At 36.7% G+C, this 26,768-nt stretch overlaps 1 protein-coding gene across 1 annotated transcript; it reads right to left on the reverse strand.

The window, feature by feature from the left end:
* Positions 1-2,323: 2,323 nt before the first annotated feature.
* Positions 2,324-25,456, reverse strand: LOC147491983 (uncharacterized). The gene is made up of 5 exons (XM_086565838.1): positions 25,422-25,456; positions 25,198-25,274; positions 3,532-3,581; positions 3,138-3,283; positions 2,324-3,060 (listed from the first exon to the last, which is right to left on the reverse strand). The coding sequence occupies exons 1-5, from the start codon at positions 25,439-25,441 to the stop codon at positions 2,859-2,861; spliced, it is 495 nt and encodes a 164-aa protein (XP_086421964.1). The 5' UTR covers positions 25,442-25,456; the 3' UTR covers positions 2,324-2,858.
* Positions 25,457-26,768: the final 1,312 nt, after the last annotated feature.

Here is a 26,768-nt window from a genome sequence, read left to right on the forward strand (position 1 = left end):
TTTTTTTTGGGTAGGGCCAAGGGAGGAGTCATGGGCGTGATGCAAGTTGATGAATTGGATGGCTCCGCATGATTTAGTTGCTAAAGGACATTGGGAGACTAACGATCCTTTTAAACCGGTGCATGGTATACCTCTTGGAGATAATGCCTCTAAAGTTTGGGTAGATGAAGTTGTGAAGTCAAAATCACGTCTTTGGAGAGAAAATTCTGAATTGCAAACAATGGGAGATGCTAAAGGAACCGCGAATTGCATGGCCCATACAAAGACGTCATATTTACTGATGATCACCACGTGAAGTAGGTCGGGATTAGGATGTTTATTTTGTCTAATTTTGTGAAACTTGAATCGCGTTTTAAGTCATTTTTGTCCTTGTACAGTACACACTTGAATCGCGTTTTAAGTTATTTTTGTCCTTGTACAGTACACACTTGAATCGCGTTTTAAGTCATTTTTGTCCTTGTACAATACACAATGAAATTGTATATTTTGGGTATTACTTAATGAATGAAGTTATTATTGATTATCGTGTGTATGTATTTTATAGACATTGTTATACTGTGGATTTTGCAGGTTTAGTTGTTACAACAATTTAGTAGCACAGATTAATAGTACTGTGTGAAAATGTAATTGTGTACAAGTTTTTTTTAAAAAAAAAACAGTGATTGTGATTAGGAAAAGCTTGGATGCGCTCAACTTAAAATGTTATAGAACTGATAGCGCTAAAGAGAAAACGCTATTAATAAATAGATAACGCTAAGAAAAAAACGATATAAATATAATAGCGTTTGTCATAATAAACGCTATCGGTCGGAAATCGCGCTAAAGAAAAAACGCAATAAATGTAATAGCGTTTGTCATAATAAACGCTATTGATCTTTAATAGCGCTAAGATGAAACACAATTAATATAATAGCGTTTGTCATAATAAACGCTATTGATCTTTAATAGCGCTAAGATAAAACGCTATAAATATGATAGCGTTTGTGAAGAAACACTATAAATTCAATAGCGTTTTTTCTGAAAACGCTATCAATAAAAGCATAGCACCGTCATTAATAGCGTTTTGGAAAACGCTATGGACACCAACCATAGCGTTTTTTGCATGCTATCTTAGGCCTTTTCTGCAGTAGTGAGGGGTGTCTCTTTTTGCCGAATTTCCGATTTTTCCGAAATCCGACCCGAAATTGGTCTGGCTCTGGGTGTAGTTTTCATGGGCCGATTTTCCGATTTCCGAAAATTCCAAAAAAAAATTGGATCGGATTTGGATATAATTCTAAAATCCGATCCGATCCGAAAATTCCAAAATTTCCGATATTATTACCAATTTATTCCGAAAATATATACTTAACCGCTACTTCCCCACTTGAATTGGACCACTCTACTGTCATTACACCGTTTGCCATAACACAATGATATGAAAAAAAATGTCATTGAGTCATACAATGACTTCCAGACCAATCCAAAAGCCAAATTCCAATAAATAGAATATTATGTAAAGCTACTTAGAGTCCAAGACCATAATCCATTATTTATCGCGGACACTTCACGCTTCAATTTCCACACACACGAAAAAGATTGAAACATTACAAATACCCGGACCTCAACGAATGCAATGCTTGCTATTGGTGGCTGCGGGTTCTTTTTTCGTTTTTCTTGGATTACTTATTTGAATGAAAATGGGTTTTCTCAGTAAACAAGTGTGTATTGTTGTTGGTACATTGGTGTTGTGGACATGGTTTTCTCTCCCTACAATGAACATTGGCGTATGATATTCCAAAAATAATTGAAAGTAAAGAGATCTTTGAAAATTTACCAAGTATTTGAAATTTTCGAAGTTATTCGAAATTTCGAAAGTTCAAATTGGAAATATATTTTGAATCCGAAAAAAAATTGGATCGGATTTGGCTAGCATATTAGGTTCCGAAAAAAATTTGGAAAAATTCCGAAGGAGGTTAATCCGATCCGAAGTCACCCCTAATCAAGAACTAAATTTTCTCTTTTTTGTTAAGCAAAACTCAAGAATTAAATTTTTGAAAAAAACAAAAACAAAAACAAAAATATAAATAAAATAATAACAATTTATTATGGCCCCATTTGGTTCAAAGAAGATTTGCAGCCTCAAAATCCGTAGTTACCTAAAAGGAATTTGTTGCAAAGAGATCTAGACATGCTGCAAAGACTTGCCAAATAAGTAACTTCTCATTATCATCAAATGGGGCTTATTGCCAGGGCAATATCTCAACATAGTTTAGAGCAAGACGATTTAGAGCAAGAGTAATTGCAGTCCCAAAGAGCAGGTTAACCAAGGAAACATCTCACCATAGTTTCTCAAATCGGCTGAAATTTAAAATAAATCCTGTCACCATCAAAATATCTGAAAATTTCAGCACACACTAGACTACCAAATACACGATCTATAGTGTCTCCTACCAGAACTCTGAAAGTTTCAACACATCCCACATACCAAACTTTTGAGAGAAATTTCATTCTACTTGTCTTAGGTTTTGCAGCTTACAATCTTCTGCAATGAACCAAACAGGGCCTCAGAGGCAAGAAACTACTGTTATATCTATCTAAACTCAATTTCGAAAACACTCATATTCATCCAGGAGCACAAAGCTAAGATGTACTTCAATAATATCCGAGAGTGTACAAAATACTCACCATCTTTATGAGCCAACCTCTGATATGTGCAACTGCATGATCTATCCAGAGACCCATTCTATCAAAATTTAATGAATATTTCTTCCTTAACAATAATAAGGTGGCGCTTGTCAAGGGTAATAATCACAAAGGAATATACCAGATGTTATGTCGATGTTGTACAGACAAAGTAGCGTGACAGGCCAAGCATAGCATTACATATCCATAGCTTGGGCTGATGACAATGCCTTCAATTTTTTGCCTTTTTTCTTTCCAGTTTTGCTGATTTTCTTTTTTGGTTTTTCAGCAGGAAAAACTGGCTGTGTTCTCTCCAGATGCTGATGAATGGCGGCCAAAGGATCCAACTGGAAAACAGGATTACTAAGAAGTGCTTTTAACTGCCTCCCTTCCTTTTCCCTAATCAAATAATTTAGATCTCCTATATGAACCCTAAAGTTCGTAACATGATATAAATACTATAAGAAAATACTTACACTAGCTTCTGCCTGGTCTTGCTATTCAGCTTCAAGTTGGTCAAGTCATGCCTTTGTCCAGGATCCTTTAACTCAGGAAGGACTTCATTGAGTGAGGAGAGATCATATGCTTTCAATTTCTTCTGCCGGCTTCTTAATTTTTTTTTCTGCATTAGCATAAGATACTTCATTAGAAGCTGGTAAATAATGGTGGTCCGGCATTTAATTCAGTGCAGGAGAGAATCATAGGGGTACTCTCAAAATAATTTTGAGCAGTTCAGGAATTAAGAGATATATATTCCTATTGTGGTTATCTTAGATAATCAAATTTCCAGATCAAAACAAAGATATTGCATCAGAGCTGCAAAACTGAAAATAAACATTTCATACATTCTCTACTTAATTGCATTCTCACCTTGCCAATCTCTGTCTTTGCACGCAAGGAGGTAACAGTATCTCTAACCTCTACAAGAAATACAAATGGTAGACAGAGTTGGCATCAAAAGAAGATAATGGGAACCATAGCACAAAATATCTGAATCCATGAGTAAGAAATAACATGCAAAAGACAGTGAAACACATCAACTATAAACATTTATTGCACTCCATTTCAAAAAGAAACATTAATATCAACTGTGATTGCCACAGAAAGAATTGATTTATTATTTAATATCAAAAAAGGAAAAAGAAAACGTAGAAGTATATTACAAAGAAAGTTATCCAAATATGAACAAAAACATAAATTCTAGCAATATAAATTGGAGCGATTCCATTCGTTGGGTTATAGTTATTAAAGACATAAATACCGATGAGTCGATGACAATATAACAACTATTAGGGAGGGGATGGGGGAGCACGGATGCGTCCACATGGCTGTGTGTAGGAGTGTAAAAAAAAACCGTTGACCCATCATCCGGTAGGGTACCCGGTCTTCACCCGCCACCCAAACCCGCACCGACCCGAAAATAGACCCGCCCTGCCTCGCCACCGTTTTTATGCGGTCGGGTTATGGGTGTAGGTTCTATGTTCAAACCCGACCCATTAACCCGCGACAGGTGTCAAAAACCGTTGACCCAAGATCGACTCTAACTCTAATATTTTTTGTATTTTGTTTATAATTTCTTTTAACTTTTGTAGAAATTTGAGAGATATAAATACAAACTTATGAGTTCAATATCAATTTCACATATTCAAGTTTGAACATTGGGAAAATATCGTAAATTCAAATTCAACTTTTGAATTTTAGAGAAGATAAATCATTCATCCTTGTATTCATTTTGAATTATTTTTAGTTTATATTTTATTGTTTTGTACCATAGATCCTCGCCCCATCTTCATTTTATCATGCTATGGAAAATAATCAATTTACAAATGCCGATAAATAAGTTTCAAATTTACAAATATGGTTTTAGATTCAAATTCAAGTTTTTTATTTTTGTTTATTTTTTATTGATTGATTCCGTTTTTTTCTCTATGTGAATTGGAAATATATTACTTGCGAGAATTAGAAAGTTTTTTTTTTAGTGAAATTGGGTTAAAATGATAATTTGTGACTCCAGAACAGATCAAGCATCTTACAGAAGTTAATATTCTTGGATTTGTATCCCTAACCCCGCCCATCACTATTTGACTTTGGCGGTTGAGAGTGATGCCGTATTTACACCCCTGACACAGATCATATTAAGAAGTTGTTTAACAAGAAGAGTGATGCCTTCCGTATCATAATAGAGCACATTGGAAATCTTGTTTTTAAATGAGTGGTTAATAACTTAATAGACTCCTAGTTGTCAGTATCCTATTATACACAGTACGATATGCAAGTTATGACAACACTTATTACAAAATATATCAGTTTAACCCCCTCTCTCTCTCTTATAAGGTAAGTTTCTTAAAATTATGAGGGTCTTCTAACATGTATAAGCATCTTAATATACCTTACTGCAAAATGAACGGAGTTTCGGCTAATCTAGTTATGGCGATGATGATAATGAGAACTTTGGATATACGAGTTAAAAACTATGCATAGAGAGACGGTAGGTGGATATGCTGAGATGAATTAAAGAAACTACACAGATTTTTGGAATCCGAGCATACCCGGACGAAAAAATAAACCAGCATTAATCAAAATGGTTGATAAATCTAGTTGATTCCATCGGTCACTCATTAAATTGGATTTGGCAACCCCTCAAAAAAAAAAAAAAAATTTTACAAATTTGCCATATTACAAGTTTGCCATCAAAGCCCAAGCCCAGCAACCAATTCAACCGGTATCGCCAAAACGAACCCTCCGGGTCGTTTCTGTTTACACTCAAATTACGTGACCACATCGTTTGAGTGTTAGTTTGAGTTTGAGTTACACTCAAACTACATGGCCAAGTCGTTTGAGTGTATACTCAAACGATATGGAGAAGTCGTTTGAGTGTTACTCACACTAACACTCAAACTACGTGACCACATCGTTTGAGTGTACACTCAAACTACGTGACCATATCGTTTGAGTGTATACTCAAACTACATGACCAAGTCGTTTGAGTGTACACTCAAATGATATGGCCACGTAGTTTGAGTGTTAGTGTGAGTAACACTCAAACGACGTGGTCATGTAGTTTGAGTGTACACTCAAACGATATGGCCCCGTAGTTTGAGTGTTAGTGTGAGTAACACTCAAACGACTTGGTCACGTAGTTTGAGTGTACACTCAAACGACGTGGACATGCACTTAAACGATTCCAAACGCACTCAAACGCATCCAAACGCACTCAAACGATTTCAATTAAATTAGAAAAATTGAAATCCGATTTAAAAAATTGGGTTAAAAACAACACAATTACATCAATAAAACTACATACACTCTGCACTCTTTATCTGTTATGACATAGTATCTTTATAACCAAGTTAAAACATGTAATCAAACATGCTACATGTAATCAAACATGCTAAAATCTAAAATAATAATTTGTTTTATATCTAAACTTGTTATTATTATTATTTTTTTAATTGTGAATCATAAACTAGTTTGGGGTTTGGAGTTCAGAGTTCAGGGTTTAGAAATTTCGTACCAACATATTTCACTTAATTATTTGAAATAATAATTTGTTTTATATCTAAACTTGTTATTTTTTATTTTATTTTTAAAATTGTGAATCATAAACTAGGTTGGGGTTTAGGGTTTAGGGTTTAGAGTTGTTTACAAATTTCGTACTAACATATTTTACTTAATTATTCAAAATAATAATTTGTTTTATTTATAAACTTATTATTTATTATTTTCTTTTTCAAATTTTGAATCATAAACTAGTTTGGGGGTTTGGGTTTAGGGTTTAGGGTTTACAAATTTAAAATAGACATAAAAAAAAAATTTAATTTCAAACATATTTCACTCAATTATCCAAATCTAAAATAATAATTTGTTTTATATCTAAACTTGTTATTTTCCATTTTTTTTATTCAATTGTAAATAATAAACTAGTTTGGGGGGTTTAGAGTTTAGGGTTTACAAATATATTTCACTCAATTATTTGAAATATATCAAAATTTCAAATATATATAGAATACTCATTCACTCAGTTTAGAGTTTAGGCTTTACATAGAATACTCAAGTTTCTCTACATATTATAATACTTAAGTTTCTCTAAATGGAACATGAAGATGAAGAAGAAGTATTTGAGGTAATGTTTGAGGTACAACAACAAATTAGAGAAGGAGAAAATAGAAGATATGTTGAAAGTGAAGAAGTGGAACAAAATGTTGAAGGTCAAGGTGAAGAATTTGAAGATGCGACAAATCGAGCAAATGAAATGCCGAGAAATCGTCGACGACAAAGTGCAAACCTAAATAATGAGGTAACACTTGATTAAAATGAATACAAAACATTTGATTAATTGAATGAATGGATGCAAAACGAATGAATGCAAAACCCGAGCCCAAACGACATGGCTGGGTCGTTTGGGAACACTATAGAACTACATGGCGGTGTAGTTTGAGAACATTATAGAACGACATGGCGGTGTAGTTTGAGAACACTATAGAACGACATGTCCAGGTCGTTTGGTTACACTATAGGACTACATGGCTGGGTCGTTTGGTAAAACTATAGAACAACTTCTCCGGGTTGTTTGGGGACACTATAGAACTACATGGCCGGGTCGTTTGGACCCTCTATGAAACTACATGGCTGGGTCGTTTGGACTAAATTTAATTAAAAATTTTTTTTTTTGTGACTTTGAAACTAAATGCAAATTGTTTGAGACTCTTGTTTTATTCTTCTATATGTAGAATTCTTTACCGCTATCCGGGAACCGATCCTCTGCAAACTCGAATGATGTGGATTGTCAACCGATTTTAAGTGATACAATAAAAATTTTTACTACGGAAGAGGTATGATTGAGTAGGCATTGATTTCATTTTTTTTTTTAAATTTTCTAAATATAATTTTATTAGTGTATTAATAATAGTTGTTGTTTTTTATGTGTTTGGGTCTTTCATACACGTAGCGAGGCAATCGGTTGGGCAACCGCTAGAGGAAGACAAGTTAATATTGTTGTGGTCATTGAAAAGTCGGAGTGTGCCAAAGGAAACCGAGTAGCAAGATTGAATTTGGCTTGCGAATGCTCGGGTGTGTATCGGTCACACAAGAAGAAATGCGAAGAGAGGGCTAATAAGAGAAGGTCGGGAACCAAGAAATCGGGATGTCCATTTAAGTTAAAAGGTGTTTTCCAACGTGGCACTATCGACAGTTGGAAAATTGTCGTTCTTAATGGTGTTCACAACCATCCATTGGCGAAGACCCTTGAAGGACATGCATTTGCTACTCGACTAACCATTCCGGAGTTTGAGTATTTGTCAGAGATGAGTAAGTGTGGAATAAAACCTAAACAAATATTGGATTCCATCAAGAATAGGTATCATGATAACATCTCTAGTATATCACAAGTCTACACTGCAAGGCAGAAAGTGAGGAAATTGGATATGAACGGTCTCACACAATTGCAGAGATTGCGTGAGTTGTTAGCAAAAGAACATTATTTTTAGGAGTTGAGACAGGATGAGAATACCGAGGAGATAACGGGATTGTTATGGGCCCATCCAGAAGGTGTTAAGTTGGCTCGGAATTTTCCAACAGTTTTTATGTTAGACACTACCTACAAAACTAACAAGTATCGGTGGCTTTTCGTACAGTTTGTTGGGGTGACTTCAACGTGGAAATCTTTCACCGTGTGTCAGGTGCTGCTTCAGTCTGAAACAATAGTCGACTATGAGTGGGCCCTGCATCATTTTAGTGGCTTGCTTGGTGACATAAGCCCATCTATCTATGATCGCGGTTCCGGGGACTTGGTACGATGAGTGCCCCGACGAGTTTTCCCTAACGCACACAAGCATCTATGTAGATGGCATATCGCTACGTGCGTCCTTTCAAAATGTTACGATATTTTTCCAACTACAGAACTTGTAGAGAAGGTCCAGCTCTCGTGGAACACTATAGTCAAATCGAAGACAGATGTTATTTTCCAACGTAAATGGGATGCTTTGGAAAAATATTACAGGGTTGAGTACTCCAATTTTGTTTGTTATTTGTGAGAGACTTGGTTTCCTCACAGGGATCGATTCGTATGTTGTTGGACTGACCAACACATTCACTTTGGGAGTACAACGACCAATAGAGTTGAAGGGTCTCATGCTCAGGTGAAGCGTGTACTAGGAAATGCAAACTGTCATGATTTTTTAAGTATGTTTAGCTTAATCCACCCGATTCTAGAGATCCAGATGTCCGAGATTAGAGCTACCTTTGAGAGAAGTATGATTGTAACTCAGCACCACCACCGGATTCCTTTGTTTCGTGAACTTAAAGGCCTTGTCTCACGCAAGTGTTTGGACTTGTTATTTGAAGAAATAGATACCCGCGTAAAGCGTGTTAAAGATGGAGAGATAAAGTGTTGGTGTTATTTGCGCACGAGCAATGGATTGCCATGTGCTCATGAATTAATTGAGTTTGAAGAGCAAGAGCGGTCCATCCCTTTGACTTCTATCGACCCCTTTTGGAAAACATTGTCTGCTTCTCCCAATGTGTCAGTGGATGTTGGTCCCGATGTTGCACCTTCGATGGACTTGTTCATGAATAGGTTTGCAATGGTTTCTGAAGAAGAGCAGAGGGTTATGATTAGGAAGCTTATGGAGATTGCCGTACCAGAAAGTACATGGCTAGTACCGCCTCGTGAGGAAGCAAAAACCAAAGGTCGGCCGAAAGGTAGGCAGCTAAAAAGCTTCCATTTGGGAGATGATAACTCTTCAAAGCGAGATCCATCTCATTTTGAACATTCTCAACGTGACCATGAAGAGTGGGTCTCGTCACAACCAAACACTACGCCCACCCAAAACACCCACACCACACCAAGAAAGAAGTCTTCTCCAAAAATACCAACCCAAAACATCCACACCACACCAACAAATAAGCCTTCTCCAAAAACACCAAAAACAACCACACCAAGAAATAAACCTTCTCCAAAAACACCGAAAACAACCACACCAAGAAATAAGCCTTCTCCAAAAATAGTCACACCACGAAATGTGAGAGATGGCTTAGACTTTGGAAAAACGAGGGGTCCTAAGGATTACGGGTTGGATATTCCTGAAGAAATGCATAAATACATTGTTAGAGTCCATGACCCTGTTGGCGATGGCAACTTCGGTTATAGAGCTTTCTGCATTACATTAGGAAGAAGTCAAGAAGAATGGCCACAGATGAGAAGGGAGTTGTACGAAGAGCTTACTGACAACCTCCCCCTTTATTGTACTTTGTACAATAAAAGTGAGGTTTTTTATTCGATGAAGAAAATCCTACATGAAGAAGGTTACGCACCCTTAAATAAGTGGATGAGCATGCCCTTTGCTGGATACTTATTTGCTTCAAGATTTAATGTTGTCCTTCTGCATTTAGGAGCTCGTCAGTGCTTCCTTCTCATGCCGCTGAGAACCCAAGCAAACCCTGAGAGAGTGACTCAAGTGTTGGGTAGCGCACATGTTGGTGGAAATCATTTTGTCAATGTTGAACTTGTTGAAGATTGTCCGATTCCTCTAGTAATGCACCAATGGCTTAGAGCTCGATATGATATTGCTGAAAGTTAGAATTTGGCCTTGACAGCAAGACAATTGCAATTTATGGCATTGAACATTCCCAATTTAATATGGGAAAACGAGCTCGTTGAAGACCCAACATTACATGTTATCAACTAAGTTGTTTATATGTTGTCGATATGATATTTTGATGTAATTTGTATTTTGATGTAATTTGGAACAAGTGTAATTTGATTTTATTTTTATGCTATCAATGTTAGGGCTTTTATTTGATTTGATTTGGAAATCGAGTAATAGACTAAGTTGATTCGGACGACAATCGAGTGATTTGGAAATCGAGCGATCGACTAAGTGATATATTGATGTAATTTGATATTTTGATGTAATTTGGAACAAGTGTAATTTGATTTTATTTTTATATTATTTGGAAATAATGTTAGGGCTTTTATTTGATTTGATTTGGAAATCGAGTGATCGACTAAGTTGATTCGGACGGCAATCGAGTGATTTGGAAATCGAATGATCGACTAAGTTGATTCGGATGGGCAATCGAGTGATTGACTAGTTGATTCGGACTGCAATCGAGTGATTTGAAATAATGTTCGTATGTTGTCAATAATGACCGAAACTACACGGTCAAGTCGTTTGGCTTTAATCCCAAACGACCCAGCCACATCGTTTGGGATTAAAGAAAAACGACATGAGCAAGTCGTTTGTATTTTATACCAAACGATGTGACCATGTTGTTTGGTATAAAAGTCAAACGATCTGGCGAAGTCGTTTGGCCTTTATACCAAACGATGTGTCCATGTCGTTCGGTATAAAGGCCAAACGATGTATATGGGTCGTTTGGGATTAAAAGATAACGATCTGCCGAAGTCGTTTAGTATAAAGGGAAAACGATCTGATGAGGTCATTTGGGTCGTTTGAAAAAAAAAAAATCAAAATTCATTTTGTTTTTACAACACTTTCATATTCATCAAATTCCACTTAATTCCATTGAAACATCAAATATCAAACACTCATTCATCAAATTCATCCATTCATATTCATCAAATTCCATTCAAACATTTTCATTCATCCATTCAAACATCCAACATTCATTCAAACATCATATCCATCCATTCATTCGAAGTTAACAAAATTACAAACCCTAAACTGAAACAAATTACATCCATCAAACTAAAACTGAAACAAAGTTAACAAAGTTTCAAATAATCTATCCATCAAACAAATTACAAAGTTACAAACTCTAAACTGAAACAAATCAACTATAATGCCCACCAATGTACTTGCACCTAGTCAAGTTGTACGCCTGTTCGAAGGAGGACCTTGCTTCCTCTGGCATATCATTCCCAGCCAATTGTAGACCTCTCTCTAGCAAACGACTGATTTCATCGATGGCGTGGATTACGTGAAAAAAAAGGAAAATCAAGATAAGTTACCAATCGAATGCAAAAATCACAGGTTAGAGAAACTCAATTAAAAATCACAATACTTACAATCGGTGAACGGTTAGGCGGTGTCTCGGGGAGGGATGAATAGGAAGAAGCTCAGGGTTCACCAAAACTACATGAGAATTCCTCGCATACCAAGTCATGTAGTTTTGATCACACTCCCATGGATAAGACGAGATAGGTCCTCGGTTGCAGGGTTGGATCACGTGATTCTGCCACGACTCCCAGTAAAGTGGCCCAATATTGGTCCAGCTCACCTCATACCTGCGTCCTGCCACAGTTTTTGTTCTCCAATTTGGTATTGGAGGATCTTTAGGTACAAGCTGCTCGTGACCCAACTGACGCACCACCCTTGCGACAGCGTAAAGCTCGACAATGTTGAAAAAACATAGCAATCCCTCAAAAAATGCAATGTCATCGATCGGGTTTGTATCTCTGACATTTTTGTAGGGATGCCAAACAACCTGAAACAAAATCAAATGTGTCATTAACAACTCCAATGATCAATTAGTAAAAAAATATATATAAACAAACTTAAATACTTACATACATTGAATTTAATACTTACATTGAACTCATTCAAATCATCAATTATCGCTCTATAAAACTGCAATGCATACGTTGTATCGTAATAGTGTGGAGCGACTGGGATGTGTCTATGAGCACGCGGCTGAGACGAGATATAGTTGAAGTTTGGGACTGTCATGAATACTGGAAAATACGCATAGATCCATGCCTAGATATACACAAATAGTTAACATATTGATAGAGTAATAAAATTAACATTAAAAAAAATAAACTCTAAAATACTCAAATTTGACCTGTAGAAGAGTCATATAGCCTGTAACCCTTTTCACCTTCGCACATGTGGCAGCCCCGAGACCTCTATATAAAAACGCCAAAATTGCTGCACCCCATGCATACTCTTCTATCTTACTGAATTTCAACAATGACCTCAAATAACATATAGGCACTCCAATCCCAGACTTGTCGGTAAAAACGACACATCCAAAGAAAAACAGGATAAAAGCTCTAACAGTCCGTTGAACATCCTGGAAACTCGAGGCCTTCTTCACCACCTTCCCAGCAGCGTCACATATAGGGCTATCATGAACCTTGTTCGCAAAATGCTTCCCGATGAATTCTAGCCTTACTTTTGAAGTGAACCTGCTAGATTCCATCTCTGCCCTAATCAAATCAATAGGGAGCCCCAGACCAAGATGTAGGAGATTTATCGATTGTTGTAAGTTCAGCTCACTGTCCCCTTGCACCGCTCTTCCTCTAACTGTGACTCTACAGATTTGGACAACATCGCCCAAAAGTCGCCATCATCTCCCAACTGGCATATGGAAGGTGTTGGTCTCCGGATGCCATCTCTCCACAAACGCAGAGATCAATGGTGGATCCATATGCTCGTGATAACCTTCCATGAGATCAAACAACCCAGTCCTTCTCAACTGCACGACAAATCTCGGAGACCTTTCACATTCATTTTTGAAATCCCATTGGGATAACTTCGCTAAGTGTGAAACACACTTCAACGCTCTGCGATCCTCCTGAAACAACCGAGCACGCATTAGATATATATGAACAGAAACAAAAGATTTTGTAAAAGAAAATCAAAGTACACAAGAAAAACAAAATATTACCTTTCTCTCCCAAACATCGCGAGCGACATGCACCGCATAGTCATATAACAACTTTGACTCATACGGGTCTCCCCCATACACACCTCTTTGAAACTCCAAATCATCATTGGATTTTCTTACGAAATCTAATACCGGAGGTGCTTCTTCCACTGGTGGTACGTCTTCTACCACATATTCTTCCACATCATCATTCTGCTCATCCTCCTCCTCACCCTCCTCCTCACTCTCCTCACTCTCCTCTTCTACTATACTCTTCCCTTTGTCCATATTTACATCTAAACCTACATTAGTATCACTATCTACACTATCTACACTATCTTCACTAAACGAATCAACCTCAGGAACCTCTTTTTCCAAATGGTCCCTCTACGTCTGCGATCTTGGATTAAGCCGTCTCGCCCTTTGTCTTTTTCTTCCAACTGCATCACCGCTAGAGGAACCGCCACCAAACAATTTCTTAACACCTTTGAATGTAGTTTTCGCTACATTCTTCACATTCTTTGATCGAGGACCCATCGCTACAAAAAAAAAATAAAACAAGTATTAGTAAACCATATTTAAATAAACAATGTACAAAGAAAACCACTAGAAAAAGAGATCATCCCAATTCAGTAAAACTAATATACTTATAAGCTTGCTATGATAACTCCAAGTATATATGAAGAAATAGAATGAGGCGTTACACTATCCAAATTCTATCGAATTTTGGGCAGAGTTTCCTTTGTTTAGTCAACATTTCGTATACTTAAACCTGTCATAACCTGGAAATCAATAATGACATCCTTCCAACAACCATATGTACATAATACCCTATAAAATATTCAACCCACAATACAATTTCTAACCGCATAATAGGTGGACGCAAGTAGAAGGAAAAGATAGACTTCCAAAAGAAAAGTTTTTGTTCTTTCAAAACGCCATGGTTATATGTCTTGTAACTTGTTAACAATATTAACAGTATTAAGAAAGGACAACCACTACAAGTTACAAGAAACTATTAACAGATGTCAAAGATCAAACAACTGATTCTTTACTGACATGTGAGATCGAACAACCATATGTACATATAACCTAATTTTTACACGACAGTGAAAATGTATATATATACAAGATTGTTTATGTATGAACCTTGATAACCATAAAAACAATAGAATCCTAAATATTAATGCTACAAGAACACTAATACGCAATCCTACCGTTCTTACGTTTAAATCAATTCTTCTTACTCTCAAAACATAATCATGCAATATAATGAGTAAGGATTTCGTTCCACTCTTAAACCCTCAAGACTTAAATACAATTCAATTATTCAAACACAAGGAACAGTGAGAGTGATGTGTTTGGTGTTTAAACTAAAACTAATTATAAATTTAAGACAACTAAATCTAAAGATTCTAACTTTATGAAATTTAACAAACAATAATTAAAATCTAACATCAATAACTACTGAAAATGACTAACAACCAAGAAATGAAATTAGATCTAAGCAATAGATAAATGACAAAATCGAATTTGATCAATAATAAACTACTTTATTTATCTAATGAAGCAATAACAATATTTTAATACTTTAAATTAAAACAAGGGAAATGAAAACTAATAAAAATGGAGATTCAAAACTAGATCTAGATCTAAAAACTAATCTAGATCTATCTTTTTCTAACCCTAAACTCCATTAACATTAGCTTCCTAACCTAACTGCCATTAACACTGAGTCAAGCTTTTGTTTTTATCCATCCAGATCCAAAAATCGTGCATGGGCTTGGAGCCATGTTTTGGGCCAGAGAATCAGGCCCAAAACCCAATTTCTTTAGTCCAAAATGGGCTCTTCAGCTGCAGTTGGCTTCGACAGATGTTTCGTCCACTTCTGCTCCTCTGATTGGGCCAAGGCTTGGACCATTGGAAAGCTCTTTTCGAGCCGGTCGTTTTGACATAAGCTACTCCCAATTCCGAGATCTGAGTCCAAAGATACGGCCTTCGGAAGTTCTGCTGACTTTTGCTCCTTTATCTCGCTAAAGTGGCACATTTCTGCACATAATGGACTTTGAAGCCTGAAATGTATAAAAACACGTAATCAGTATTAACTCTTACTTATTATTCACATAATTGGTCTAACAGTATAATTATTAAGGGGTTAAAACTACAATTTTGGGCTCTTATCAAACCACCCCAAGCGACATTTTGCTTGTCCTCAAGCAAAGATGAGAAATTAGAATAAGTGACCAAAAATGGAGTTCTAACTACTTTAGTTTGAGTCGCGATTGCATTGACCATATGCAACAAGGCCTTAAACCACTAGGAATTCCCTAGTGGACGAAGTTATAGCCTCGTGAGAGTTTTCGAAGAAGGTACTCACAAACTTCATCTATACTACAACGACTAAGAAATAAAACTATTGTTTTCTCATTAATGTCTCAACTATCTATACATCTCACTAGCAAATACATAAGAATAACCCAGTCAGAACCCTAAGCTAATATATGCATAATAATCAATCATCTAAAATAAACATATAACAATGAGTAATACTATGAAATGTAATAGCAGGTCCGTTTATGAAAACTCGGAATAGCGTCCTTAAGTAGGTCCTCACATAAATGTCAAGACAAAAACCACTCTGATTTTTCCACTCAAGTTTCGCTGCTCCAGTGTGCAGTGGGCACACTTTACCTTACAATCTCAATGACAAACAGGAAGCCGGAGTCGATCAAACACAACTGCCACTTACTATCACACTAACCTATTCCTAATTGAGGTAGAGGTCTTTATTAGGTGTTGCGGGGATTAGGAGATGGTTTAAGAAGGAAGGAAATGGATATACAAAAGGACAAGTCTGAGATAATAGAGTCTTCATATTATTTAACTTAGAGAAAACCTTGTTATTTTCTTTTGCTTCTATACTTTGTTTCCATCATTAGCCATATTTTTCTTTTTCTTTTCTTTGGCTTTTGACTCCCTTTTATTCTATTTTTGGAGTTTTTATTTATTTCTATTTTTCTTTTTCTTTTCTTTTCTTTGGATGGAAACTTCTTTTCTTTTTAAAGCAACCCGACTAATTTTTGTTTACCACAGGTTTTTCTCTTCTTCTTTCTTCACTCATTCTATTCTCGGACTTATTCTAGATTGGGTAAGTTGAATTTTTTATTTTGTTTTTGTTTTTGTAACAGGGGTAAAGGAATTGTGGTTTATGGAAGGCTAAAGAAAGGCTCGAGGGGCTTACTAAGCGGAAAATAATTCATAGGTTTGAATTTTTGGCTATATCGATCCAAAGAGGGCCTAAATTCTCGCTTAGGATATGGCATAGTGATCAAGCAAGTGGGCGTGTGATTTCTCTATCGGATTTTACTTCTCCCTTTGTGTCATTTCTCAAATATTTATTTCATATAAGGCTTTTAGGCTATATTCTCACAGGATTTGTAGAATAAGTACTCTAGCCTAGATTTGAAACTTACTACTAACAATCATAGATACTCATGTAATATATTTATAGATAGATGCAAAGATTATTACCTACATATTAACCTAAGTTTCTAACAATTATTCGATGCAAAAGCTACATTGAGACTTCTAGATTGTTAAGAGCATAGAGAAAGAAAACAATACCAATATTCCTAAGTGTATAGCATAAACTTATTTATTTATATTTTTGAAATTTTTAACTTGAAAACAAATGCATATTATACATATCTATATCCTAACGGATGCCTTAATTACGCGTGTTTCTATGCCCCCCCAAACAAGAAACATGTTTTGTCCTCAAAACATTTAAATAAAGAGGGTAGAAAAATACCATAGAAATCGTGAAATTCTGGAACATCCAAAAAACAAGGTTAGAACATACTAATATAGGAAATAAAACCGACGCGAACTCTATAAGAGTTCCACCCATTATGGGGTTAATGTAATTAAATTGCTTGGGACATAAGTAGACAAGAATCTGAAACTAAAAACTTACCTCCACTCCAGCGTTTTCGTCATCCTCCTCTTCTATAAAGAAGTGAGGTTCCTTTGCATCCTGCCATGCCATTATAATTTGCCAAGCTTGCCGCCATTTATCATCTATGATTGCTAACCTATTAAGCGCCACTTGGTCGGATGGGGTGTAAGGTGCAACCCCGATGAGGTTGTATCCTCCACCCTTGCCAAGTCATTGCACGGAAAGATCTCGATAATATAATTGGTGGGTCTCACAATGTCGACCCCAACCCAATCCGCGGAAGCGGGCACAAAAATAGGAAAGAAACATAGCATAATACGGAAATTAGAAACAGGCATAAGAAGGTACTTATGCCTCATGCTATGGGCTCGAGCTAAACTAGACATCAAAGTTACGGGAAGGTCATGGCACATACGCCCCGCGGGCTAAAGCAAGGAAGACGCTGCAAGTGGCATCATTCATAGAAGAAAAATGTCATTCCCTAAAATGTTTAGCATGATCCAAAACATAACAGTTCCTATGTTCATGGACAAAGCTACCAAGGCGACGTTATATTCCTCTTGGTCGACGATACGGAAAATGCCCGCCCCATACGACTCATGCAAAACTCATAAGTGTAGACATACATATTATCTACCCAATAGCACCATGGGTCTTGTATTTGGTTGGGCATAGCAAGTCCAAGAACAAATGCTAGCAAGAACCATAAAAGCGGTTCCCGGCTTCGTGTGTAATCACTTCAGCGAAACCAAGCACCATAAGTAGTGCTTTGAAACAAATCTTTGAAAGACTGTTCGGTATTATTATAGGAGATGTCATCTCGAACTACGCCTGGAACAAATGGGAATGAACAGGAACAACCCGCGGAAAACTGGAATTTTTCGGGTCGACGGAAGTCGTATGCCGAAAGGCCTTAACTAGGGCGCCGAGTCGCTCTGCGGTATTTGGAATTCCAGTGTTTGAGCCGAAGTCGCGCTTTGGTATGGTCAATGGCGCTCTAGGTCCATGATGGTCGGAATGGTCGCTCTTTCAAGATGGTATGGTCGCGCTCGGTCAAAATTCTTCAAATGGTCGTAAAAAGGCGGTCTCGACCTCGACAAAATTCCCTTGTAAAAGGCTAGCCTCGAAACCGGAGTTTAGAGCAAAAAGAAGGTAAAACTTGGAGTGGAAAACGTTTTTTTTTTTTTTTTTTTTTTTTTACAAGGGGCGAGGTGGGGGTAAGAATAGGAAGTTTAGTGATCAAGCATGGAAAAACCAAACACCCCACCCCCAAACAAATTTTTGAAAACAGGTTTGTAAAAATTTGTTTTAAAACGCGGGTCTTTTAAAGTCAGATTCCCTAGACTTAAAGTGATATATATGTATTTACATGCAGTTTCCCATATATCAATAATCTAAAAAGTTGTGGGTCTTTCCACAAATAATTAACATGGAATGCACCATCAAACAGAATTAAGCACCAAGATTTCCTATGATGTAGCTTAGTGGAATGAGAGTAAAGCCTTATAGATCTAAAACCTAATCGAGCATACAGTTTCTTCTTTGTCCTCCTACGAAGGGAATGTCAAGTAAATGAACATAAGAAAATTGATGGTTGTGGAAGATACGTTGGATGTGGATAATTTTGAGAAGGGAAAAATGGAAAAAATGAAAAAGTGTCCGGTGGCTTGTCCTTGGGTGTTACTTCTTCACTAGTTGGTTTTAGATAGTTATGAAGCATAGGAGAAACACCAAGGTCAAGTACAAACTCAATGGTTCTTTGAAAAGGTAGAGGCGAGGAACATTCGCGGATGGAAGGTGAATGAGTGACATGAGGATGTGAGGTGGGTGAATGGTGTTCAACTAGTGTTCTTAGGTCTATATCATCGAGGCCTTGAGATATGCAAGACATTCCTCAATAGGTGGGTAAGAAGAATCACCTTTGGGATAGAGGGCGAAAAATTCTTCTTCCGTCATGGCGTCAAAGAGATGAATGGATGTCAATAGAGAGAACTCAAGGAGTCGAAGGAAATCTTCCTCGATGTTATCTACGCCTAGGGAGTAGAAATTGCGGATCCTTGTCTTCTTCCATAAGAGGGGTATCTACTAGTGTGGGGACTAAAGTGTCACCGCGACTAATGTGAGGTACAAAACTCTCAATGGACTTCACTTCTCCTTCTATAGGCAAACCTAGTTGTCCCTGTTTTTGTCTAAACATGTTAACTTCTACGTAAAGATTCAAAAAAGAAAGAGTCATTGAGCCATCCCGACAATTGATTTGGGCATTGGCGGTTGCCAAGAAAGGGCGCCCTAAGATGATGGGAATGGAATCATGAGCAACTTCGTGGTCGAGAATAACAAAGTCGGCAGGATAGTAAAAATCCTGAACTTTAACAAGAATATTTTCAACTACACCCTTGGGATACTTAATAGAACGATCGGCTAACCGCAAAGTCATTTTGGTTGGTTGAAGTATTGTTAGACCCAGTTTGTTTATATAAATAAAAAGGGAGTAGTTAGTTAACACTCGCCCCGTGTCTAATAAAGCGGTTGTTATGAAGGTATCACCTAAGGTGCATTGTCTGACAAGGGGCGACGTGGTCCTTGTACTTAACAATTCCGTTATGTTCGGATAAAGAGGGATATTGTTCGGTTAAGAATGCTTCGTGGGGTATGTTGGTTTTCCTCTTCTTGGTGCACAACTCTTTTAGAAACTTAGCGTGTCGGGTAGACTTTTTATAGCTTCTAGAAAAGGTAGGTTTATAGTCAAATTTTTAAACACTTCCCTAATCTCATCAAAATTCTCGTCATTTTTAAACACAACTAGTCTTTGGGGATATGGTGCTTTATCGCTTTTTTTAACGAAGGGATAAAAGTATTATTAGGCTTTGCTTTATCTCTATCCGTTTTCCATCTAGGTATCCATATTGGAACCTCTACAGGTGTAGGGTCTTCACTTTCTATTATTGGATCTTGTAATGTTTTCCTTTTGGTTGTGGTTTAACCGGTACTTCTACGGTTGTAGGGTCTTGAGTTTCTATTATAGTATGTGGTATGGTATCATTTTTAGTTTGTGGGTAATCTTTAGGCATAGTCACTTGGTTATCAACTACTACCGAAGCGGGTAGTGACTGCCAGTAGGTCCCCTGGTTTATATTACCATTACATCAATACTTTTATTTCGGCGGTGTTTGTTGACTTAGGATTAGGCATTGCTTGACTTGGAAACACGCCGGTTTGGTTATTATTTTGGTTAGAAGACATGTCAATAACCTTTTGGCACAAAGACTGCATCATTTGCATTATTTGTTTCATCATATTAGAGTTTTGATCATGCTGATCTTTCATTAAGTTGGAGTTTTGTTGCATAATTTGATTTTGTTTCTCCAACAAGGTCACTACTACTTTGTCTGTAGATGGTTGTATTGGAATTAAAGCTTGTTGAGTGTTCATGTCTTGATGTTGATAGTTCTGGGTTATGGGTACTAAACCTCTATTCTAGTCACCTAAGTTCCCTTGTCCTTGATGTTGAGTTAACTGGTTGAAGTGTGATGGTTGTGGTGGTGTTTGTGCATAGACAAGAGGACAATAGAAGTCGGAATGCTCAAGACTACAAATGCACATTACAACGAAAGTAGAGTTAATGTTCATGACTGGAGTGGGTTGTTGTTGAACAGAGATGGCATCTACCTTTTTAGTGAGGCCATCGATAAGAGTTTTAAGCTCGGGATCATGTTTAACCTCACGAGAAGAAGGAGAGGAGCGGGAGGAATCGTTACCTCCCCAATTGTTGTTCTTCTTAGATTGATCTTCTAAGAATTTATAAGCCTCCAAGGCTCCTTTACTAAGAAAACTACCCCCAGACATGATATCTAGAACCTCCTTATGATGATGTAAAAGCCCCTTGAAAAAGGCACGAACAAGCGTGTCTTTCGCAAGATTATGATGTGGGCATTCAATGAGAAGATCAGTGAAACGATTCCAGGCCTCTGAAAAGGATTCATGAGGATTCTGGCGGAAGAAATGAATCTTTTGAAGCATTTCATCTGTCTTTAGTGGTGGGTAAAATTGTTCCATGAACAATTGAACAAGTTGAGCCCATGAGTCCACGAGAGTTTGGCGTTTGGGCGATTAACCAAGACGCCGCTTTGTCGGCTAGGGTGAAAGGAAACACCCTAAGTTTAACTTGATCCGGACTTACGCTAGGATGATGGAATGTAGTGAGAACTTGGTCTATCCACGATGTCTTTGGTAAGGCTTCTCGTGGTCTAAACCATGAAAACCGGTAACAAGTTAAATATATTAGGGGATTCGAAAATCCCCCCACTAGGTCTGCAAGAACGATGCGACTTAGGGCCATCGTTTAGGGCTTTATAAAAATCAGAGAGAGGAGTCTCTTGTTCTTTAGCCATTGATGCAAGTGTAGTGTGTGAAATTCTAGATAGGCGTGTTGTATTTATTTCTACGAAAAACAAGCCTGATTATACTAGAATTAAAACTCCTCTGACAGAAGAGGCGAGGAGTGGAAGAAGGAGTACCTGAATGCCTCCTTGCTACGCGTTTGAATAGCGTCTTGTATACGCGATTTCAGTGTATTTAACAAGTTAGAAACACTAAATAACTTTAAGGAATAAAAATATGCATTTACCTATGAAAATTGGGCTGTTCGGATGAATTTTCCTTGTTGGGCGCGGGTTGGGCGCGGGCGCGCTCAAGGTAAGTTGAAATTACAGTGTTTAAGGGCGGGTCGCGCTCAACATGGGCGCGGGTCGCGCTCCAGGGTTTTCAAGTTTTAGGCCTTTTATCGTACTCCAAAAAATCTGAAATTTTTACAGTAATTTGCTAAGACGTCTATCAAGTAGCCTGTAAAATTTCAGATCGATCGGAGCTGTGAAAGTCCCTCTACAGCCCTCCAAAGTTTGCGAAACCGTTTTCGGATACAATACAAACAACCGAATGGTTAACCCATCAAAACAAATCCAAAAATTTCCAAATTTTTACTGGAGACTCCTAACAGATCCTAGTTGTTCCTGTAAAAAATTTAGAGCAATTGGAGTTCTACAACCTCTCCTTATTGGCTGGTGTTTCAGATATTAAGTGTTTGCAACACTGCAGAAACACACTGGAAACACTCTACTATTTAGGTAGTCAAAACAAATCAAAAACTCATCAAATTTTTACTACAAATTTCTGGATTAGGATAGATACTCCTGTAAAAATTATAGAATTTTTAGAACTCCCTAAGTAACCTTATTCGTCTGTTTTTCAAGAACATACGGTGTGAAAACTGAAATGCAGTACTGTAAAGATCGTATTTGTTTTACAAGGTAAACCAACTCTGAAAAATCTGAAAATATTCTAGTAAATCAACAACACATTAAATATTATGTATGAATATTTTCAGAATTTTCAAAAATTTAGAAATACCTTCACCGCAGTGTTTTCTCTGTGAATCCGCATGACCCTATGCCCAAAACAATTGAGCAGTTCCGAAAATTCAAGAAACAAGAATGAAAAATTAAAAGGGTGGGTGGGTAGAGAATGAGGGATTGCCCCTTGGATTCAAGCAATTGAATTCTTGTCATGAACGAGATTAAGATAAGATGGCGCTTATTTGATAACCGTAAAAACAATAGAATCCTAAATATTAATGCTACAAGAACACTAATACGCAATCCTACCGTTCTTACGTTTAAATCAATTCTTCTTACTCTCAAAACATAATCATGCAATATAATGAGTAAGGATTTCGTTCCACTCTTAAACCCTCAAGACTTAAATAGAATTCAATTATTCAAACACAAGGAACGATTGAGAGTGATGTGTTTGGTGTTTAAACTAAAACTAATTATAAATTTAAGACAACTAAATCTAAAGATTCTAACTTTATGAAATTTAACAAACAATAATTAAAATCTAACATCAATAACTACGAAATGACTAACAACCAAGAAATGAAATTAGATCTAAGCAATAGATAAATGACAAAATCGAATTTGATCAATAATAAACTACTTTATTTATCTAATGAAGCAATAACAATATTTTAATACTTTAAATTAAAACAAGGGAAATGAAAACTAATAAAAATGGAGATTCAAAACTAGATCTAGATCTAAAAACTAATCTAGATCTATCTTTTTCTAACCCTAAACTCCATTAACATTAGCTTCCTAACCTAACTGCCATTAACACTGAGTCAAGCTTTTGTTTTTATCCATCCAGATCCAAAAATCGTGCATGGGCTTGGAGCCATGTTTTGGGCCAGAGAATCAGGCCCAAAACCCAATTTCTTTAGTCCAAAATGGGCTCTTCAAATTGCAGTTGGCTTCGACAGATGTTTCGTCCACTTCTGCTCCTCTGATTGGGCCAAGGCTTGGACCATTGGAAAGCTCTTTTCGAGCCGGTCGTTTTGACATAAGCTACTCCCAATTCCGAGATCTGAGTCCAAAGATACGGCCTTCGGAAGTTCTGCTGACTTTTGCTCCTTTATCTCGCTAAAGTGGCACATTTCTGCACATAATGGACTTTGAAGCCTGAAATGTATAAAAACACGTAATCAGTATTAACTCTTACTTATTATTCACATAATTGGTCTAACAGTATAATTATTAAGGGGTTAAAACTACAGTTTTGGGCTCTTATCAACCGTCATTTATGTATATCAAGTATTACAACAAAATAACTGGACTCTCTCTACAACAAAATGAACTTGACTCTGTTCCTCGTCAAGCATAGGGGAAACCACCCAAAAAAACCACCTTGATTGTACATTCAGTAAATTTGATAACCAAAGAAAGAGCTTCTCACCTATAATGTTTTACCGCTTCAGTTTTGTTCCCTTGTATCCAGACCTTAAGCAAGTACTCGTAAAAGCTGCATGTGATCAAGGTCATTACTCATTAGTCAAGACTCAAGAACATAAACATTACTCTAAAGGGTTATCAAAAAAATCACTTTTCGAATACTCGGTACAAATTACTAATCAGCTCTAGTTATACTATAAGTTTTCATGTCAAACTGATATACTTTGTCGAGACGTACGTGAAAAGGTAAAAAAAAATACCAATTTCCGTATGTCTTTATACAATTCAAATATCTTATGATTTACTTAATCCATAATGTCAATTCTGGGAATCTTACATTTTGTGGTTTACACTCAACACTCTGCACCAATATGATTCTGACACTAATATCTCACTTTACACAACACATACAGGAACAACAAAGCACAGTTACCAGACAGCATAGTTCAAATGAAGTTCCATACCATCGCGCAAATGGATAGTTCAAATTGACACTCCTAACACATCCAAAACACTTTACCAGATATGCAAAATGAAATGACATGATTCTAACAAGCAAATAGATCATAAGAGATAACTAACAACAAAAACATTTTTTTTTTGCTCAAAATAATGTCTTCAGTTTTCAAATTTCACTTGAACTATCACCTTCAATCTGACCTTCTTCGATGCCAACTTAGTTACATGATGCTTTTTATATAACTAAACTAGTCGGTGCCAAACAAGAGAAAAATAAAATTTACACTGCTGTTACTTTATAATGATATTTGCTACACTAGCAAATGACCTCTTTCACTTTACTATCCAACTGACAAGTTTACGAGAAAATGAATTTTCTAAAGTACAGTTTGACATAGTATATCTTCTCTTTGCTACTTATTTCCTTTTTGTCGATAAGAACTCGTAAGTTTACACGAAATATTATGAGTCTTGTTCTTATTAAGTATAGACTCTGGCTAACATAGTTTAACGTGAGTTAAAGCTCCCCACCGACTACAAATATCACAAAGAAAAGATTGATGAGAATCATCTTCGAAGAAGGATTAATAATAAATGCAACTATAGTGGAGGCGATACAATCTTGCCAGTGGAAAGGTCTAATAAGAGAAATTAAATGAGGCATAGGAAAATACTTAAAGATGACTGTGCATCCAAATATTGCATTCATGTGGCAAAACTTACTAGTATAAAACTGAACTTTCTTGTCAAACTTGCGCATGCTTTTTGATGATTCCTCCTTCTCTTTTGACGAACTAGACCTGAAACATTTCAGAAATCAACAACTCATAAGAAGATATAGCATGAAGAAGACGCTAAATGTATATCACAATGTAAATGCACGTAAAAAGGTTCTGATTTGCCAAGTTAGCAAAGAAAAGTAATAAGGATGAGTAGAAAAGACGTACCTCAAGGCAGTATGTCCCATTTTGTTTCCTAACAATGCCTCCAAAAACTGCAGCAGGCACTACACAGAAATAGCAAACACTGGTTAGCATAATATAACTGGAGATTACTAGCAGGCAATGCACCTACTGACTTGCATAAAAACACACCTTTGTTTTGCATCGATAAAAGATTATATATTGATATAACTAGAGCAATTACATCAACACCAAGATTAATAGCACGATGCTATTATCCAGACAAAGCCCAAAGTACACCCATGTACCCCAACCCAAAACCCAAGTACACCCATGACAACACTTTTGTCATGGCATTTTTCCCTTATTAGAATCCGAAAAACATTTTTCGTGTCCGAAGATAGAAAAGAAAAAAGAAAAGAATTTGTCTTTGATGGTATATAATTCACTAACCCACTTAACAATCAAAACTAATGCATATGGAACAAAACATTTACATACGAAGTAAAAAGGCAGACAAATCTGTTACGGAAAGGAACCATATAGCTTATGCAAAAAGAGCGATAGAATATCAACAGCACAAGGGTGGAGACACCAACAATATTTGAGTGGATAAAGATCAGATCAATTGTAAGTCGAAAGTAGTTCTTATTTAGGATTGACCACCAATCAGGAACTATGCTGGGGTACTGAAACAAAGTATGAAGAAGAAGAAGAAATGAAGACTGAGACAGAAGAATTTTTCTCATTATTTTTCACTGATTGATTACACCTCTTTATATATACAGAGTTCTCTAATACGGTTATAACTAATTCTGTTAGTTTGTTATATCTAACTGATCAGGTAGCTGTTCTAGAAGCAGCTGAGCTGGAGCAATACGTGGCAGCTGAAGGTCTTCATACTCTAGTCTTCTATACACCCCCTCAAGCTTTGATGAGTATTCAGTAAAGCTTGATAGCAGCTGAAGGTCTTCATGCTCTAGTGGAAAAACACCCCCTCAAACTGAAGTGATTTCTGTCAGTTTTGCAGTAGGACGAACATTGAGTCTTTGCTGTAACATTGAATATCTAGTTGTGGACAATCCTTTTGTAAAAATATCAGCAACTTGGTCTTTTGTGCACACATATTGTAACCTAAGAACTTTGTTAGTAACTTGTTCTCGAATATAATGAAAATCAACCTCTATATGTTTTGTTCGTGCATGAAACACTGGATTCATGGACAGGGCAATAACACTCAGATTATCACACCATAAAATAGGTGAATCCTGCAAAAAAACTTTCAGTTCTTTTAGCAGTATACACAACCAATAAATCTCAGCAGCTGTGTATGCAAGAGCCCTGTATTCAGCTTCAGTTGATGATCTTGAAACTGTTGTTTGCTTCTTAGAA

Source organism: Coptis chinensis, chromosome 6 (assembly GCF_015680905.1).
Source record: "Coptis chinensis isolate HL-2020 chromosome 6, ASM1568090v1, whole genome shotgun sequence".
NCBI lineage: Eukaryota > Viridiplantae > Streptophyta > Magnoliopsida > Ranunculales > Ranunculaceae > Coptis > Coptis chinensis.

Coding starts and splice junctions, on each gene's coding strand:
- LOC147491983 (XM_086565838.1), bottom strand. CDS start 25,441: ATGGGACATACTGCCTTGAG. Junction 25,275..25,421: donor ATGGGACATACTGCCTTGAG/GTACGTCTTTTC, acceptor GAAATGTTTCAG/GTCTAGTTCGTCAAAAGAGA. Junction 3,284..3,531: donor CAAAGACAGAGATTGGCAAG/GTGAGAATGCAA, acceptor ATGCTAATGCAG/AAAAAAAAATTAAGAAGCCG.